At 35.0% G+C, this 17606-nt stretch overlaps 1 protein-coding gene across 1 annotated transcript; it reads left to right on the plus strand.

The window, feature by feature from the left end:
• The first annotated feature begins 1269 nt into the window (after window positions 1-1269).
• LOC110374036 (serine protease nudel) lies at window positions 1270-16907 on the plus strand. The gene is made up of 26 exons (XM_021331571.3): window positions 1270-1387; window positions 3408-3489; window positions 3863-3988; window positions 4080-4715; window positions 4788-4854; window positions 4933-5046; window positions 6164-6408; window positions 6494-6651; window positions 7051-7178; window positions 7379-7559; window positions 7759-8093; window positions 8208-8506; window positions 8623-8738; window positions 8936-9095; window positions 9211-10747; window positions 11048-11217; window positions 11502-11615; window positions 11721-11898; window positions 12061-12489; window positions 12568-12756; window positions 12838-12985; window positions 13383-13548; window positions 14406-14606; window positions 15426-15657; window positions 16113-16241; window positions 16549-16907. The coding sequence occupies exons 2-26, from the start codon at window positions 3408-3410 to the stop codon at window positions 16859-16861; spliced, it is 6453 nt and encodes a 2150-aa protein (XP_021187246.3). The 5' UTR covers window positions 1270-1387; the 3' UTR covers window positions 16862-16907.
• The last annotated feature ends 699 nt before the right edge of the window (window positions 16908-17606 follow it).

Raw genomic sequence — 17606 nt, forward strand, 5'->3', positions numbered from 1 at the left:
CTAGACAGTCGAAAAGAGTTTTGTCTACAAAAATGAGGTTTTATTACACATTATTGATTGATGCTTTGCCACATAAGTATTGGTTTAAAATAAAAAAAAGCTTGATATTCGTCTAGTAATGTTACATCAAGCTAGAAATACTGCTTTTGTCATTAAAATTGCTTTTCCATATCTAAAACTTAGTACTTTAATACTCGTATGAGAGTACCAACTTTTTACTTGGAGATAATTTTAAAGTATGTAATCTTCGGGATGCTGTGAGCAGATGTGCGCCGAGTATTATGTTAATACTCGCTACCCTATGTTTCTTAAGCGTAAAGTCGCCTTTGAAATTCTACACAGCTACCATAAATTCTTCTTTTTTGATAAGTAAATAATTTATTGTACTCTAAAAATGCGTAAAAACCAAGCAAGTTCCAAAATATTACAATTATATCATAATAAATAATGTGCAGAAAAACTGTTGGACAGTTATTTCTTGACAAGTAGGTGCAATATATAAAATGTTGCGATAAAAATTGAAACCTACATTTCTAGGCCCAGATATAATTATTTTCGTAATTTCGTACAAATTTTTTGCAAGTCTACAAAATGCTTAGTGTTTTAAATATGTATGTAGGTACGAATCAACATTTCGAAATAAACGGGTCATCGTTTTGTAGTGTATGTGCTGGTGTGATGACAATGCGCGAATTCGTAACGATTTTACAGATATAGGATGTAACTTTTCATTTTTGACGTAATTTATTGTAAGCCATTTTTTGTTCCAAATACCTTTTCAAGTTTCCTAAGAATTCTTAGAAGACAATAATCATAAAAAATTACCACAGAAAATACTGCAAATTTTATTAGGAAACATTTGTTTTTGAAAGTAATGCCAAGTAAAGTAAATATCGAAAACCCAAGTAAAGATCGAAGGAATTAAATAATGACAAAATCCTTGGTTCCTGAATTTAATCTATTAATGTACCTCTGTATAAAATACTTGCAATTCCCAAATGCGCATCTAACAATCAAGATTATTTATGACAAACTCAAAATTCGAATTTCTGAGAGAATCGAGAAATTGTATTTTGGAATTAAGTAATTCTCGAGAGTATCAAGCATTTCAATTTCGAATTTCCTCATTGTTCAAAACTTCTGTCGTAATAAATAAAACGTATGATTCATATTCGAAACTTAAAAGTTTACATCGAACAAAAAGTGTCAGCTAAACAATTGTGATTCTACCCGAAATCTACTGATCAGCAAATTGATTGAACTGAGTCAGTGGCCAGTGCGCCGGTCGCGGTCGCTCAGTGCAGTGAAGTAACATAAAACTTTGTTATTTTACGTAGAAATGTGTTGTCGTGATTAGTGAGTGATTGAATTTTAATTGTAGGACAATGTAAGTACTATTTTTTATTTTATTCTAATGTTTGTTATGAAACTGTATAGTTTTACAACTATGTTAATTGAAAAAGTTGTTATTGTTTGAGTAAACAAGAATTTCCTTTAAGTTCAGCAAAGCACAAAGACAGTCGTCTTGAAATTCGATATTTGAACGTTTTTGTAATTCTTCCCTTTGTCTATTATCTTCCCTTTTGTGCGCTAGCTTGATAATGCTGACTCTTCAAAAGTTATTTTTGGCACGTTTAAAAATAGAATGACGGAAAAAGTCGGATTTAAAAAAAGAATTCTTTTTCGATTAATTGACAGAATTAATAGGAGAGGAAATGGATTGCATTTTCAATAATTCAGCCAGTATTCCGTAACAGTTAGAATTATGCTTACTTACTATATAATCCCGGGAAGTTAGTTTAATATAAACAATGTAGTAAGTACTAGAACTGTTTCAACAACAAAGGAATATAATGTCTAGTACCTGTCTTCAGTTTCCTTGAATTCGTTATTCGCAATACTGAACAAATAAACAGTTTGACAGAGAATTGTTGAGTATTAACTTATTTCTGGGAAAGTAATTAGATAGGATAAATAAAACCATTTTTTTTAACGACGAAAATTTTTTGATATTTTTCGATACTCATGAAAACCTAATAATAAAAACCCCGAAATAAAATGCAAACTGAAAAAGCGCGTATCCGATAATTGCATTGCGTGTAACGATATAATGTCATTTTAATATCAACCTCGCATATACGCGGAAATTCGATTCACGGGATCGGTGAAGTTTTGAGTGCATATTGCACCTGCTGGTAGCATATAATATGAGCTTCCTGCTTGCAACTTTTGTCATGCTCAGAAGTTTCATTGTTCCTTCGCGTTTGAACTGAGTAACGATACCTATTTTATATCTCTACTACTGCATAGAAAATGACGAAACACGCCGCGTCTTCTGTCTGTTTACAACAAATTAAAAAAGTATTTATTATAGTATTTATTAAGATCATTTACGGTACGTAGGTAACGTGCGACTTAGAAGAAGGCACCTGACCTACCTGCCTTATAGCATCTGAGGACATCTTTCCTCTTTCTGTGCTTACAGTTCTTTCACTCTGATGAATTTTCCATCCCCTCTTTCCGCGCATAAAAAGCCAATCATAGATATATGAGCAGTATATTTCAAGCCTCAAAAATCTGTCTTTTGGTTCTTAACGTCATTTTTGTACAGGCAGTTGTCAATTGTTTGTCTGTTATCTGTATCGCTTGGAAAATCCGCCAGTGTAAAAAAGACTTGTTTCAGCAAAAGTGATTCCTCTCATAAAGAGAATGGATCCCTTTGCTTTATGACGAATTTAAGACATCAAGACTTCATGTCATTCACCCAGACATTTGTGTTCTGTATACTGTGCACATACACTTAATTTATGTGCCATTACGAATATTAGGTGTGTCGCACACGACTTGATATTTGATCAGCGCCAATAAGACAAGATCGACATTTAATATAATGAAATTGAATAATGTCGATTGCTTGCTACATAATATCACTTCATTTAGGTATTATTTTCGTCTTGTATTACTTGTATATTATGTATATTCTTAGGCATAATATTCCTATTCTTGGTTACCTCATTCATGCGTTCTTTTAATAATGATATCTTGATATTTATTAATAAAAGCAACATTATATTGTAATTAAAATGAAACACTTCTAATTGGAAAAAAAAATATTATATTGGGAATTTATCTAAAAAGACTTTATAGATACTACTTTTTATAGTCCTACTAGTACTACTTAGCTATGTGAACTTTAACCATGAGAAACAAACTACTTAAGTTGTTTACAAACTACATAAGTCGGTTACCTGAATGTTTACTTAACTTGCACACAAGTTATGCCAAATTCATAAAGACCAGGAATTACACTGGTGTACTCTACTTAATTATGTACTCGATAGCTGCTAGCGGTAGTTCGAAACAATATTAGTAGATAGATTATTTTTGATAAAATGACATCTTTTCAGATGACCAGTGAGAAAATAATGAAAGAACGTTGGGAGCAGCTGGGTCTGCCACCGATGGAGTTAGCAGAATCCTCAGAAAATAGTATGTGTATTGATAAAAACCACGTCAAGTTCCTGATATTTTTTTGGGATGACGACTTTATGATTGAAAAAAAAGGCTAGCTTAGGAGCTTAGTGTAAAAAGCATGTGTTAATATTTATATCGTCTACTGACTTTCTACTAATTAAATGAAATTGGCAGTTTCATATCGTTCAGATAGAATATACGCAAGCATCATGAGACTGTGTTGGAAAACATTATTAAACTATTAGCAAAGTAATGTCATTAAGTCTTAATAAGCAAGGTCTCGGCAAACTAACGACCTTTGGTGCTTCCTGTACCCATAACCAGATTTGTTAAGGAATATTATGCAGTAATGATGTACTCCTAATTAACAGTATTGATCTAATTTCAGGTCGCGATAATAATGGTTTTTACAGATGTTTCCTCCCCACATTACAAAAAGTAATGGTTATGTTGTTACTGACAATATTTGGGGTAGGAACTTATGTCTTACTGATAAAAATATCCGAGAGCTATGGTAAGTTTAACATTGACTTTCAATAGTCAAAATGGGTTCATAACATTCTCTATCTTTATTAACCTTTTTGTAATGTTCCGTTTCGTTTTAGATAATGGAAGAAATACCGAGATTATTATAGTCACAGGGAATAGTGAACTCCCAAACGTAACAGTTCACAACATGGAAATATTTCTACAATTAAAAAATGAAACATCAGACAAGAAACTGAAATCAGAACCAAAACGCATAAGAAAAAAACGAAGCGCAATCACTCCAAGCGACTCATCGTTACTCATGGTCGATCCCATCGAAAATTTAAATGATGAACAAATACAAAAGGCAAGAGAAATAATATTAAAACATGACCTTTTATGTAACAATGACAACCATCAAGAAATATGTAAAAACTTCGTCTCCAAATTGAAAGCAATCGTACACAGTGATGATAAAACCAAAACAAAAGAAGATCTATCTAGAATTAATTTGAAATTAAATCAAAACGATGAAAATGCTAACGACAGTAAAATGAAAAATGAAGAAGTTGCTCCAACAGATCTCACTAAACGACAAGCATTGCCTACCATGAATATCGATAACATTATCGAAGCTGTTCCTTCAATACCAGTTGAAGGCAGAGGCGCGGCTCCATTCACTAATGCTAACACTATGTCGCAGTCACATTCAGATCCACCACAGAATATTTTATTAGCTCGACTTCTAAAACAAAACTGCCCTCACACAAAAGGTAAAACATCAAAAAGGTTATAAAGTTTTCCTTTAATGCAACAAACTTCTAACACACCTTTCTGTTTTACAGGGATTTATGAGCCAACATCTGACTACTTAGGAACACATTATGACCATCCATTAATGCATCATACTAGGTATGGAACCTCTTTGGTATGCTTTATTTTCATTACTGCTGAGAACTGGCATAAAATTTTGTACTTCAATGTTCGCAGGTTTTTATCCCCGCCCATGCACACCCCTTATCTTCATGAACGGGATATAGACATGCATAGACAAAAGATACATCCTCAAGATATTGATATCATCTTGAGCATGTTGGAATCAAAGTAAGTATTACAAAGACATGCTCATAAAAAGACTGTGGAATGTCTATATGTGTATTTAACCCCCGACGCAAAAACGACGGGGTGTTATAAGTTTGACGTGTCTGTGTGTGTGTGTATGTGTGTGTGTGTGTGTGTGTGTATGTGGCATCGTAGCTCCCAAACGGATGATCCGATTGTAATGCGATTTTTTTTGTTTAAAAGGTATGTCAGTCGGGAGTGTTCTTAGCTATGTTTGGTGGAAATCAGTTCAGGTCTTCAAGGTCATCAGGTCGTTTGCTAGATGTGATAGGATTGTTACACGCTCAATTTACTTGCAAGTATATGTGGGATCTGAAATTCGAAACACTAATGTCTTTTGGAACCACTGAGCTGGTCTGCTGTTAGGGCATGAAGGTAGAAGACGTAACCCTGAACTGCCTTTTAGTAAACCCATCGAGTTTGGGCTCGTTGAATTTGTCTTGACGAGTTCTCTTCATGTTTCTGATTGACGAGAACCTGATGCTGGAAATGGGATGTGGCGGATGAAACCCTGGAATGCCGGAATGAAACGGATAAACCGATTTATATTTTTGCTGAAAATCTAGAATGTCCAAAGGTTAATCTTTATTGTTTCTCAATCTGTGCAATTCTCCCAGAGCCAGTTTGTCATGAGGATTGTTAAACAGCTACCTTTGGCCGAGATCGCATATAGCGACCCCATCTTAAGATAAAATAAATTAAATGAAAGAAGGAAAAATTAAGGAGCTCCTTTAAAAAGCATGAAATAAAATTAAATTATAAATTTAAAAAACCCCCGACCCAAAAAAAGTACGCAATAATTATGACAAAAGGTTAAAAACGCTAAACCCTATAAAAAGCAAAAAATAACTTTTAACACTACGTAAACTAAATTTTGACGTGTCGGGGGACCGCTTTTTACCTTCATAAATACTTACATAAATCAAGTGATACCTAATTACAAAATTCGTTTAAAAAAAAAACACGTATCTAAAGTAATGAATTAGAGCGGTCCCCCGACACGACAAAATTTAGTTTACGTAGTGTTATTGCTCTATAATGTTACCGTATATCTGCACAAGTACTCGAATTACTTTAAGACGTTTTTTGCTTTTCACAGATCAGAAGCGGCAGCAACGAAACGTACCTCTAATTCATCTCGAGAAACATCATGTCCGTCGGGCACAATATCTTGCGCGAGTGGAGACGCTTGTATTGACGAAAAGCAGTGGTGTGATGGCAACGTCGACTGCATTGATGTCAGCGATGAAGCTTCTTGCACCTGCAAAGAGAGAGTCGATAAGTCACGACTTTGTGACGGATATTTCGATTGTCCTTTCGGAGAAGACGAAATGGGTTGCTTTGGTAATAAATATTCAATAGTCCTTATTTATATTGAAATAAAGTTCAAAGTCATTCCATTATTTTAACACTTTTTCTACTACTCCAGGTTGCAGTGAAGATAAGTTTAGCTGTGAGGATTTAGACATGAGCTCCCGAAGTACTTGCTTTAGCAAAGAACAGCGATGCAATAATTTCGTTGATTGTCCCAACCACAAAGATGAGGTCGAATGTAACATGCTAGCTCCCAGTCTTCTTAAAAAGCCTGTAAGTTATGGCAAAGTCCTATTTTCAATCAGAAATAGTTATTTTTAGTACAAAATGTAACAGTAAAGAATTTTCTTTTCTTTGTGAGAAGTTTTTTTGCATTTTCACCTCCAATACTCATACATCAAAAGTGTAGATGACAGGTGACGGACATACCAATTTCACTTCACTTTCACTGAACACGAAATTGCATCGGTGACAACGTGAATTCGGAGGTTTTTGACTTTATCACAAAAGTTTGATGAAAATTCAGAAGACATCGAAACTAGACAGGAATGGTTTTCGTAGATAACAAAGTGATTATAAAGTTATTGTTTTAATTCTAAATTAAGCTGGATCGGGAGATTAATAAAGTGATTTAAATATGAAATATATTTAATAATATTTTTATTATTTTAGTTATTTGCCATTTCGAACACTGAAGGATTTTTACACAGAAATTTCAAAGGAAACTGGTATGCAGTTTGCGAAAATCCTTACATGTGGGCTCATGACGCTTGCCGGAGGGAAACCGGCCTGATTATAAGGTAAGTTTCCCAATATGTGTTTTGAAAGTGAGCGATTCGTTAGTCAAACATTAATCATGTTTTATTTTTTTTAAACTAGCCTGTGAACGGTGCCTAGCCGTGTATCAAAATGAATACTACCTATTTTGCAAAGAAAAAATACTTACCTAGATTCGATTTTAATACATAAGAAAAAACATATAGTAATGATCCATTTTCAGGCCACCGATCATACAAGTAGTTCCCATAGACCCCATGATAAAGATAGACTACCTGAACACTGGTCCCGGCGGTTTGATGCAAACAAGCGACACATGTATGAACTCATCAGCAGTGTACGTGCATTGTCCCGACATGCTATGTGGAACCCGAGTGCAGTCTACGTCACAGCTACTTAGAGAGGTAATGTACTCGCAAATCATGCAGAAAATATTGTTCACGCTTCGTAAGATATTTTTAGAATTCAGAACATTTTTGCTGATATTTTTACAACGACTCCATTTTATATTTGAAGTACGCCTCATTATTTAAGACCTATTGATTGAAGTTATGACAACGTCTCCAAAAATACTCATTGTGTAACCCTTTATTTTATTTTTAGAACGCTGCGATCGAAAATCATCTGTTCGGAAGAAACAAAAGATATCTGTTACCGAGCCATCCTTACTCTTTGATGTTTTACGGCAACCGCATGAAAAGGAATATAGACAGGACCGGTTCTAAGATGAATTACGGAATTAAATTCGATACATTCAAGAGAGACGGCTTTGGAACAATGAGGAACAAAAGGACAGAGAGTAGGGTAGTGGGGGGAAAGCCCAGTCAGCCTGCAGCCTGGCCTTGGATGGTAGCTCTGTATAGAAATGGCATGTTCCATTGTGGAGGAGTCGTTATAACACATAGTTGGGTGGTGTCCGCTGCTCATTGTGTTCACAAGTAAGATCACCTTTCAACTACCTACATCATTTTTAAATAACAATTTAATTTATATCTGATTAAAAATAGTCTAATTTGAATATATTGTATATCTAAAAAATCACAATTCCACAGATTCTGGGATCATTACTACGAGGTGCAAGTAGGAATGCTGCGTCGTTTTTCATTCTCGCCACAAGAACAAAGTCACAAAGTGACCCACGTCATAGTCAATCAACATTACAGTCAGACTGACATGAAAAACGATCTTTCTCTATTGAGAGTCGAACCCGCTATTCAATATAGTCGTTGGGTGCGACCGATATGCTTGCCCAGTCCCGATACGGCGGGCCCTGATTGGCTATGGGGCCCATCTCCGGGTACTGTGTGTACCGCTGTCGGTTGGGGAGCTACGACCGAAAAAGGACCCGATCGTGAGTAATCAGTTTTAGGGTTACGAAACAAAATGCTGAAAATAAGCCTTTGGAATTTTTGCAAGTTCAAAATTGAATTATTGTTTGAAATATATTCGTTTTTTTTTGCCTTTTAGCCGACCACATGAGAGAAGTAGAAGTACCTATTTGGGCCAAATGTAAGCACAGTGAAGATCAAGCTGGCAAAGAGATTTGTGCTGGTTTTGCTGAAGGTGGCAAGGATGCGTGCCAGGTAAAATAATTATCTATTTTACACACAGACACAATATATACTATAGACATAATAGTGTCTCACTCGAATTAAAATAAATAAATAACGTAGATGAATAACGTAGATGCGTAGATTTTACGCATATACTTCTCAGAATTTCATATATTTTACGTGAGTTCCCTATCACGTCTTTGCAATAACATGTTGGATTATTTCAGGGCGACAGTGGAGGGCCTCTTTTATGCAGAAATCCTTTGAATTCCCAACAATGGTACATGGCAGGGATCGTAAGCCATGGTGACGGGTGCGCTCGGAAAGATGAGCCGGGCGTTTACACTCGAGTCAGTCTCTTCGTGAAATGGATTAGATATCATATTTGTAAGTACCTACGAATTTTAAGGCCAGTAAAATAAGAATACGTCTCAAGCAGGCGTGCTTTTAATTTGAAATTCTATGCTTACCGATCGTCATTTGTTTTTTGCTTTTCTTTCAGCATCCAAGAATTTGCCCGTTGTCCAACCAATACAAGAATGCCCCGGTTTCAAATGCGAAACAGGAATATCTAAATGTCTTCCGAATAAACGAAAATGTGATAAAATCGTAGATTGTTTGAACGGAGAAGATGAAACTAAGTGTGAATTTACTAGAACAGTGTCTACACTCGCCGATGAAATATTTAATTTAAATGCAGGTAGTACATTAGGTTTATTAGAAACAAAAGAGGCGCAATCTGAACCCATGAAAACTGCAGAAAGTAATTTATCTAAAAGTATTGAAAATATAGAAGAAATAACAGCCGCAACGACGCAGTTGAATGAGGATACCACAACACCTTCAATTACAGAAGAAGAAATTACTACTTCAACCGAAAGTTCAACAACTCCTAAAATCATTACATCTGAACGCAAAAGCGACAGTTTTGAATCAACTACAGCCAATGACTCTAATAAACAGGAACTTAAATCTAAAAATGATAACGGAATCAATGAACATAAAAAAGAACACCTGACACCTACTACACCTGACTTCGAACATGCATCGACTCTCGAAATCTTAAATGAAGCAAGCTCAGAAAACATTCGATCTTCACAAGAAACAGGCACAGCTGACCCTTTTAGTTCAATAAGTACAGATCCTACCGATTCAAGTCGAGGAGATATGGAAATGATTACAATGGATATATCCAGAGAATTGCTAGAATCTGGATCCTCAGTACTGCAACATGTTGTAGCAACTACTACACAAAAAACATTTTCTGAAGAAGATACCACACGTAATGATTTCTTAGAACATAACTCCGATAGTAATGATTTGAATGAAAAAATAATTGAAACATCGACCTCTGTTCTTGAAAAAAATGATATTGAAAAAGAAGAAATTACTACTCCCTTTAGTCTTTTGGAAAGCACGGAAGAAAATCACCAAAAGAACAAAGATGAAAACCTACCTGCGAACTCCAATTCCACAGAAAACGACCAGGATACTTCAGACACAAAACTAATAGATATAGTTAATAATGAAACAACCAATGAATTTGAAGATAACACTACAGTAACAAAATCACCTGAAGATAAATCAGATGTTAAAATGAGTGGAGAAATACTCGCTACAAATCCCACTTCAACAGAAGCTGCTCAGCAACCTACTGAAACAAATGTTATGGATGACGTAAAGAATGAAACTAGCAATGAACTTCAAGTTGATCCACCGGTAACGAAGCTACCTGAATTTGAAAATAAAACAGACGTTAAGACGAGTGAAGAAACGCTTGCCATAAATCTACTTCCAAACTCTACTTTAGAAGAGGACCAGGAAGCTAGTGAAACAATGGATGATATAAAAGAAATCACTTCAACTGAACTGCAAGAAAAACCAGTTAAGAAACTACCTGAAGAATCAGCAGTTAAGAAACTAGACTTTGAAGATAGTTCAGATATACTTAATGTTATAGAAGACGTTGGTACTTCTGAGATTGAACCAGCTAAATTAAGAAGGAAACATCGTGTTCCTAGCGAGTTTGAATGTCGACGGTAAGTTGAAATCATTAGTTTAGTTTAGTTTAGTTATATTATAAATGCAAAAGTTTGTGAGAATGTACATATTTTGTTTGTTACTCTTTCACGCAAAAAGGGCTGGACCGATTTGGTGAAATTTGGTATGTTGACGGGTGATTCCCTGGATTAACACATATTACTTTTTATCAACACACCATGCTGGCGAAGCCGCGGGCGGAAGCTAGTTTATCATATTTTTGGTTTTCAAACTTCATCTCTCTTTTGACATGACATTTTGTTTCATCTATTAATATGTATATTATGGTCTTCTTACAGTATTGAACAAAGAATACCTTACTATCAGCGATGTGACCGTAAGGCGGATTGTGAAGACGGCACTGATGAGCTTGACTGTACATGCACTGACTTCATATCTACATTTGATGAGACACTCATATGCAACGGAGTTATTGACTGTGCAGATGGACAGGATGAATCTGATTGCTGTAAGTATTGATATAAAAAATATAAACGTAACAATTTATATTTGCTAAAAAAATTAACCAGTTGAAAGGTTCTTCTAACTTACAGACAGACATGTGTTGCTGGGGAGTTTGTTACGGCACATCTTCTTCCCAGCAAAAACACATAGAAAGTGGTGAAGGGCGGGCTTTTGTAAATTTTTGACGTTCAAAAAGTGCTGTTTTGCAGCCACGTTTGAAAAAATGATTTTGATTTTTAGGACTTGTTTTTTATATATTTCAATAAAAAAGTGTTTCTTTTATTTTAGTCAGCTGCCCAGAAAATCATTTCTTGTGTAAACGCAGTCGATTATGCTTGCCAGAAAAACATGTTTGCGATGGAAAAGCTGAGTGCCCAGAAGGGGAAGACGAACTTAATTGCTGTGAGTTTTATTTAAATAACAAAGATAAGATATTAACGCCTCGTCATTCATTACCTTCATACAATAAATATTATCAATTTGTATTAACCATAACATTCTTTTCAGTTGCCTTATCTGACAGCGTGGCTATGGAATTTGATTTAGACGGCAAACCGCTAGTGAATTTAGAAGGCTTCCTTACGAAGAAACATTTGAACGACTGGCATGTTGAGTGTGTCGACAACCTATCGCTTGAACAGCAAGAGCAGGCTGCTACACATATTTGCCGTTATTTAGGATTTAGGTAGGCAGTTCCAATAGAAATTTTTGAAATATTTTTATTTGATGAGCCTCTAAGAAAGTTCACAGTAATACTCGTCAAAAGTAGTTTCACTATAGAAGTTTATTTCTGTACTGCGTTTATTCTTAACCTCATTCAACGTTCTCACACAAAGTTACATTGCAGCTCTGCAAATACGTACAACGTGAAATACATAAACCTCAAAGAAGATGAAATCTTGGAACGCAGTTTAGACAACAAAAGGACTCGACGAGATACCATGGCGCGAGTTCCAGTACACTTCGCCTACAGGCAGGAAAGTGTTGAAAACGACACTTCCCGACATATCATTATAAAAGAGCCTCAAGTCATAAAAGAACAATGTGTACCGAACATTACAAAAACTTGCAAATCTTTATACATCTCCTGTGATAATTCACTTTTTACTCAGTTTGATGATTTCGATAATATGTTGTTAAGAGATTCGGAATCTGTGAGTAATCACGCTTGGCCGTGGATTGCTAAAGTTTTTACTGAAGGCGATTATAAGTGCACTGGAGTTTTAGTCAATCTATCGTGGGTTTTAGTTAGTGATTCATGTCTTTGGGATTCTACGTAAGTACTTAAAAAAACAATTTTCAAATATGTTTGCCCTAATTTATGTGAATGATTTTAATTAAAATTATTTTGCAGACTGTCTCATCACTACATAACAGTTGTACTAGGATCGCATACAACTTTAGGGGTTATGAACGGCATGCACGAACAAGTTTATCAAGTAGATGCCAAGAGAGATGTGTATCGTAGTAAGGCATCGTTATTACATTTGAAGAAACCTGCACACTACTCGAATTCTGTAAAGCCAATGGTGGTTGCATTTTCGTAAGTTTCAACAAGTCATTTACGAAATTAGTAAGTGATTGAATTTCAATGAAAAACTGATTTTTTTTTTCTTTTTTTCAGCTATCCTTTAGAACAGAACGCAACGTGTGTAGCTGTCGGTCAAGATGACAAGAATACTACAATAAGCGTGTTTCTAGAAGAAACTTATGAAAACTGCCATCCAAGCAACCGTTGCTTCAAACGAAAATCTAGTGAAAGTCTTTGTCCGGTACGCAACAATTTTTTTTACTTTCCTATAGTTTGAAACTCATATCTTTTATATTTAACAGTATTTTTGCTGTTCCTCTGCTAGGTATTGGCTTCTTTTACATATTAAAAATCCGGACTCAAAATAGGCAATCGCTAAATCTCGCTATTCTAGATCGCTAAATCTATACTAATATTATAAAGCTGAAGAGTTTGTTTGTTTGTTTGCTTGAACGCGCCAATTTACTGGTCCGATTTGAAAAATTCTTTCAGTGTTAGATAGCCCAGGCTATAGGCTACTTTTTATCCCGCTACGGGAAGTAGTCCCCACGGGTTGCGGGTGAAAACGCTGGCAGAAGCTAGTTTATTTATTTGCTAGGGTATATACTTTCTTGCTAACTTTCCCATTCTTTTCTTAGCTCGATCGCTTACACCGCCACTGGGCCGGTATAGTGAGCTGTCATACCAACCAGGGCTGGTACCCAGCAGCCACATTCGTTGATGGCAGAAGTGAATGTGGACTCGGAGATCACATTAACGCTACTAATATTGAAAACCTTAAAAGCGAAATCAAGCATCATTATCGTAAGTGCATATTATTTTATATTTAATTAGCCTGTGTTCTTTCTCAAGGTCAACTCGATCTCTGTACCAAATTTTATTAAAACCAGTTCAGTGGTTTAGACGTAAAAGCGTAACAGACAGACAGAGTTACTTTCGCATTTATAATATTAGTAGGGATTGTAATAAAAATTAAGCATGGTACCAGTTTAATTGGGAAAAGTTAAGAGAAGTTTATATCAAACACGCTAAGCATCGATCTTAATCTTATCAATAGCTGCTGATGATTTATTAACCTTTCTTCATGAAATACGATTTTCCTCTTTTATTTTTACTTAGATTATTCTCGCAGTTTCGACAGCTTTTTGATGAGTTTAGATTAACTTTACGCATCCGGATATTGATCATCGTCTTAATAGGAACCAAACATAAGCGGTTAAACCGGTGTGAGCTTAACAGATATACATTTGCAAATACATTTAAAATCACCGAAATATACAATAAACATGCATAACTTCCAAATGATATCACCAATTTGTTTTAATGTCTCCTTTCCTGCGATTTGTCTGTGGTAATGGCCTGGATTGCAATTTGTGAACTATATAGGTAATTAATTTTTTATCGTGTGGCAAATTGTCAGGATAAAGTTTTTACGGTAGAAAAATATTGTCAAAAAATTGTACTGAAATGTGATTCCTGCTACACATTTTTGGTTGCCAAAGTCAGCACGCCCTTAAACTTAGTCTATACAGTTACTGAATTACCGATCCCTTACACGTTCGCGACCATGTTCCGACTATGCGTACATATGTATAAATTCCTGTCAGCTTTAGGATAAGTCATTGACTTATTTCTAAACTTGAGCCCATTAATTCCTGCAGGCAAGAAGACACTACCATCTCTAACAGATAAGGAGCACAGCGATATCTGTGAAGGCATACGCTGCGGTCGTGGCCGATGCATACCCTCACTGCAAGTGTGTGATGGCGTGAGAGACTGCGAAGATGGCAATGACGAGTCTGAGGACGCTTGTAAAATGAAACATACGATGTGTGATAAAGACCCTTATCATAGAGGATGTGGTGAGTTAAAAAAAGTACACTAAAATATAAACACTTTAGACCTCTCAGTTAAATATTCAACAGTAGTGAAAGAAACAAAGTGGGACATTTTTTTGGGTCAGTCAGAAAGTCAATTTCATCTACAATTAATCAAAACATTTTTTTTAGATTTCATTTCGAATAAAATTTTGTGACTTATGCTAAAGAAACTTCTACACTTTTTCTATTTTTCAATGATTTTATATTATGTATATCTAGCAACTTTGTATTTATATCATTTCTTTGGAAACACGGTATTCTTTCCAAAACGATATATCAGATAACTTATAAATAACTGTTCCTATTATATCCTCGTGTTACATAACTAGATAATGCTATACGATACTTTATTATATTGCCAATCCATACATCACCCTCAGGTGTTGACATCTCAATTTTGCCGTTAATAAAAATGGGCGTATCGGATCTCAATTGGTGATATCATATTTAATGGGCTAAAAAACGGTCAACTATAGCTTACAGTCTGAATTTTATGATACTAAGTCTTACTATATTATGTGCATTGTACCTATATATTAACAAGAAAAAGAGCACTTAAAATGCATTAAAAAAAATTAAAGGTTATAAAGTATGTAAATTTTGTAGATAGAATTCTTATTCCAGCTAAAGTTTTCAGTAGGTCTGATTCTGCCTAAATACATGATCTTTGTTTTATGCGTACTACCATGCAATCATCATGCTCATTATGAACCCAAATAAATTAAAAGCTTGTAGTATATGGAAAATCTAAGGGATAACATTTTTAACACTTCTAATTTTTTCAACTGTTTATAATTGCAGAATGCTCAGTAGGCCAAATGAAATGCCGCAACGGCAAGTGCATATCGAAGGAACTATTCAAGGACGGGAACGATGATTGTGGAGACAGAACCGATGAGCCAGGACAGACGACATGCTCCAACTACCTGGCTAGAGTGATGCCTTCGCGACTGTGTGATGGTGTATTGCACTGCCATGATAAAAGCGATGAGGATCCTGTGTTCTGCAAGTGCTTTGCTAAGAGGACTTTCAAGTGAGTAACTCGGAATAGCAAAAGTAGTAGGTAATAGAAATAGTGGGTGGTTCTGGTTATCTTATACCTGTCATGATTGCATATTGTATACTGCAATATGCTCAATGTATAACAATTTAAATGCGAAACATTGTTGTCTCCTAACCTAGAGACAGCTGGAGAGTTTCTTGCGCCACTTCTTCTTCCCGGCAAAACAAACATAGGGTGTGGTGAAGGGTGTTTTGAGGTCTGTCTTTTGCAAATTTTTCACGTTCAAAAAGTGCAGTCAACTTTGAATTTGAATAGGTACCTTCCTGAGTTATAATTTTACTCGCCATATAAAAATACCGTAGACGATAATTAAAAGATAGAAAAGGAATGCTGAAATACCGCAAAATAATGCTTTTGTTCAAGTTCTTTGTTCGTTTGAGCAGCAAAAATCCATAGCTTTACCTAAAATCTGATAAACATTTCAGATGTGGTGCAAAATCGGGCGGCGTTGATCACTGCGTGGCTCCGGACACGGTGTGTGATGGTGTTCGCGACTGTCCTAATGGAGAAGATGAACAGAACTGCATTGGTCTCAATGCTCCACGTGGAACACCGTAAGTTTACAAACATATTAACTCGTCATTTGATAAAATAAGCAGTTTTTATCTTTAGCTAAACCAAACTAAAAATAAAAAAAATCTTCCATTGCTGTGGTTAGGCATCACAGTAGCAGATTTATTTTAATCGACCTTAAAAAAGCGCTTCTCAGTTTGACCGGCTTGTATGTTGCGCGATCACATTCGCCTAAACTAATTTCTTTCCACTTTAGAATACAATGACTATTAAACTATTACAAGCAATAATCATGTAAGGTTCTTTCATAATAGGAACGTTTATTAAAATTGTTTTTTGTCTTTGCAGATATGGAACAGGACAAGTAATAGTCTGTTCCCACGGCGTATGGCACTCCAAGTGCTACCCCACACAAAACCATACCAAATCAGAATTAGAAGCCATTTGCTCCGAAGTGGGTTTCATCGGCGGTCACGCGAAACAAATCAAACAAATGGAAAATTTCGTTCCCTACAATAATCTAGTAATAGATACTTTCAGCGATATTGTTCTAAACAATAATACTGTATTGAAAATGAGGAATGCTCAAGAGCCCATAGCTAAACCTGTCTTTGATAAAGAACTGAAGAATTGCTACCCAGTTTTCATAGAATGTCGCTGATTAGATGTTCGTAATTATTTATTTTTATTTATTGATATTTAGTGTAAGATTACCTGTAAGTTAATTTCTTGTTTTAAGAATAAACTATTTTTGTGTATATTATTGCGTTTTATTGGCAAAAAAAAAAACATGTATAACAAACACCAAAAATTACTTATTTTTACCCTCCAGTGAGATATTCACGTATTATAAAAAGTGCCTGCTTTCGACACTATTCACCGGAAAACTTACAATAAGCGCCACCTCGCGGTAAAATGTACAACGTAAAAACTTGATTCTGTATCCCAACTTGAATCAAGTCATGTTTAAGTTACACTGAGAACTTCAACTGTATGTTAGAATGTTATTAAACTTTTATAGATGGCGTTGTTTTAAAACATTGTAATGACTTGAAATAAAATATACTTTGTCCGAATTTATTTAATTCAGGTACATAAGGATGACCTTAATTATATGGTTAGTAAATAACTTATATTTAAATTAGGTAATTATTTATGAGTTATTTTTTCCTTTAATGTCAGTTTAAATTACAAATAATAAGCAGAAAATAATTAGCTAACATCATTTTATATTTAAACCTACATAAATCCTGCTAATTGCATGCTACCTAAAAAAATAAGTGGTAAAATATTAGTTATAATTATGTTCGAGTATTCACACTTATCTGACATTTAAAATTAATTAGGGTAACAACCCAAATTAATAAAAACTAACTTTATTTGTAAAATAAACTATTAAAAATAAT

The sequence above is a fragment of the Helicoverpa armigera genome, chromosome 12 (genome assembly GCF_030705265.1).
Source record: "Helicoverpa armigera isolate CAAS_96S chromosome 12, ASM3070526v1, whole genome shotgun sequence".
Lineage (NCBI taxonomy): Eukaryota > Metazoa > Arthropoda > Insecta > Lepidoptera > Noctuidae > Helicoverpa > Helicoverpa armigera.

Bases quoted from the DNA above. Each gene is read 5' to 3' on its own strand.
- LOC110374036 (XM_021331571.3), top strand. From the start codon at position 3,408: ATGACCAGTGAGAAAATAATGAAAGAACGTTGGGAGCAGCTGGGTCTG. The intron at 3,490-3,862 runs GTATGTGTATTG...ATCTAATTTCAG, and splicing joins AGCAGAATCCTCAGAAAATA to GTCGCGATAATAATGGTTTT. The intron at 5,047-6,163 runs GTAAGTATTACA...TGCTTTTCACAG, and splicing joins TTGAGCATGTTGGAATCAAA to ATCAGAAGCGGCAGCAACGA.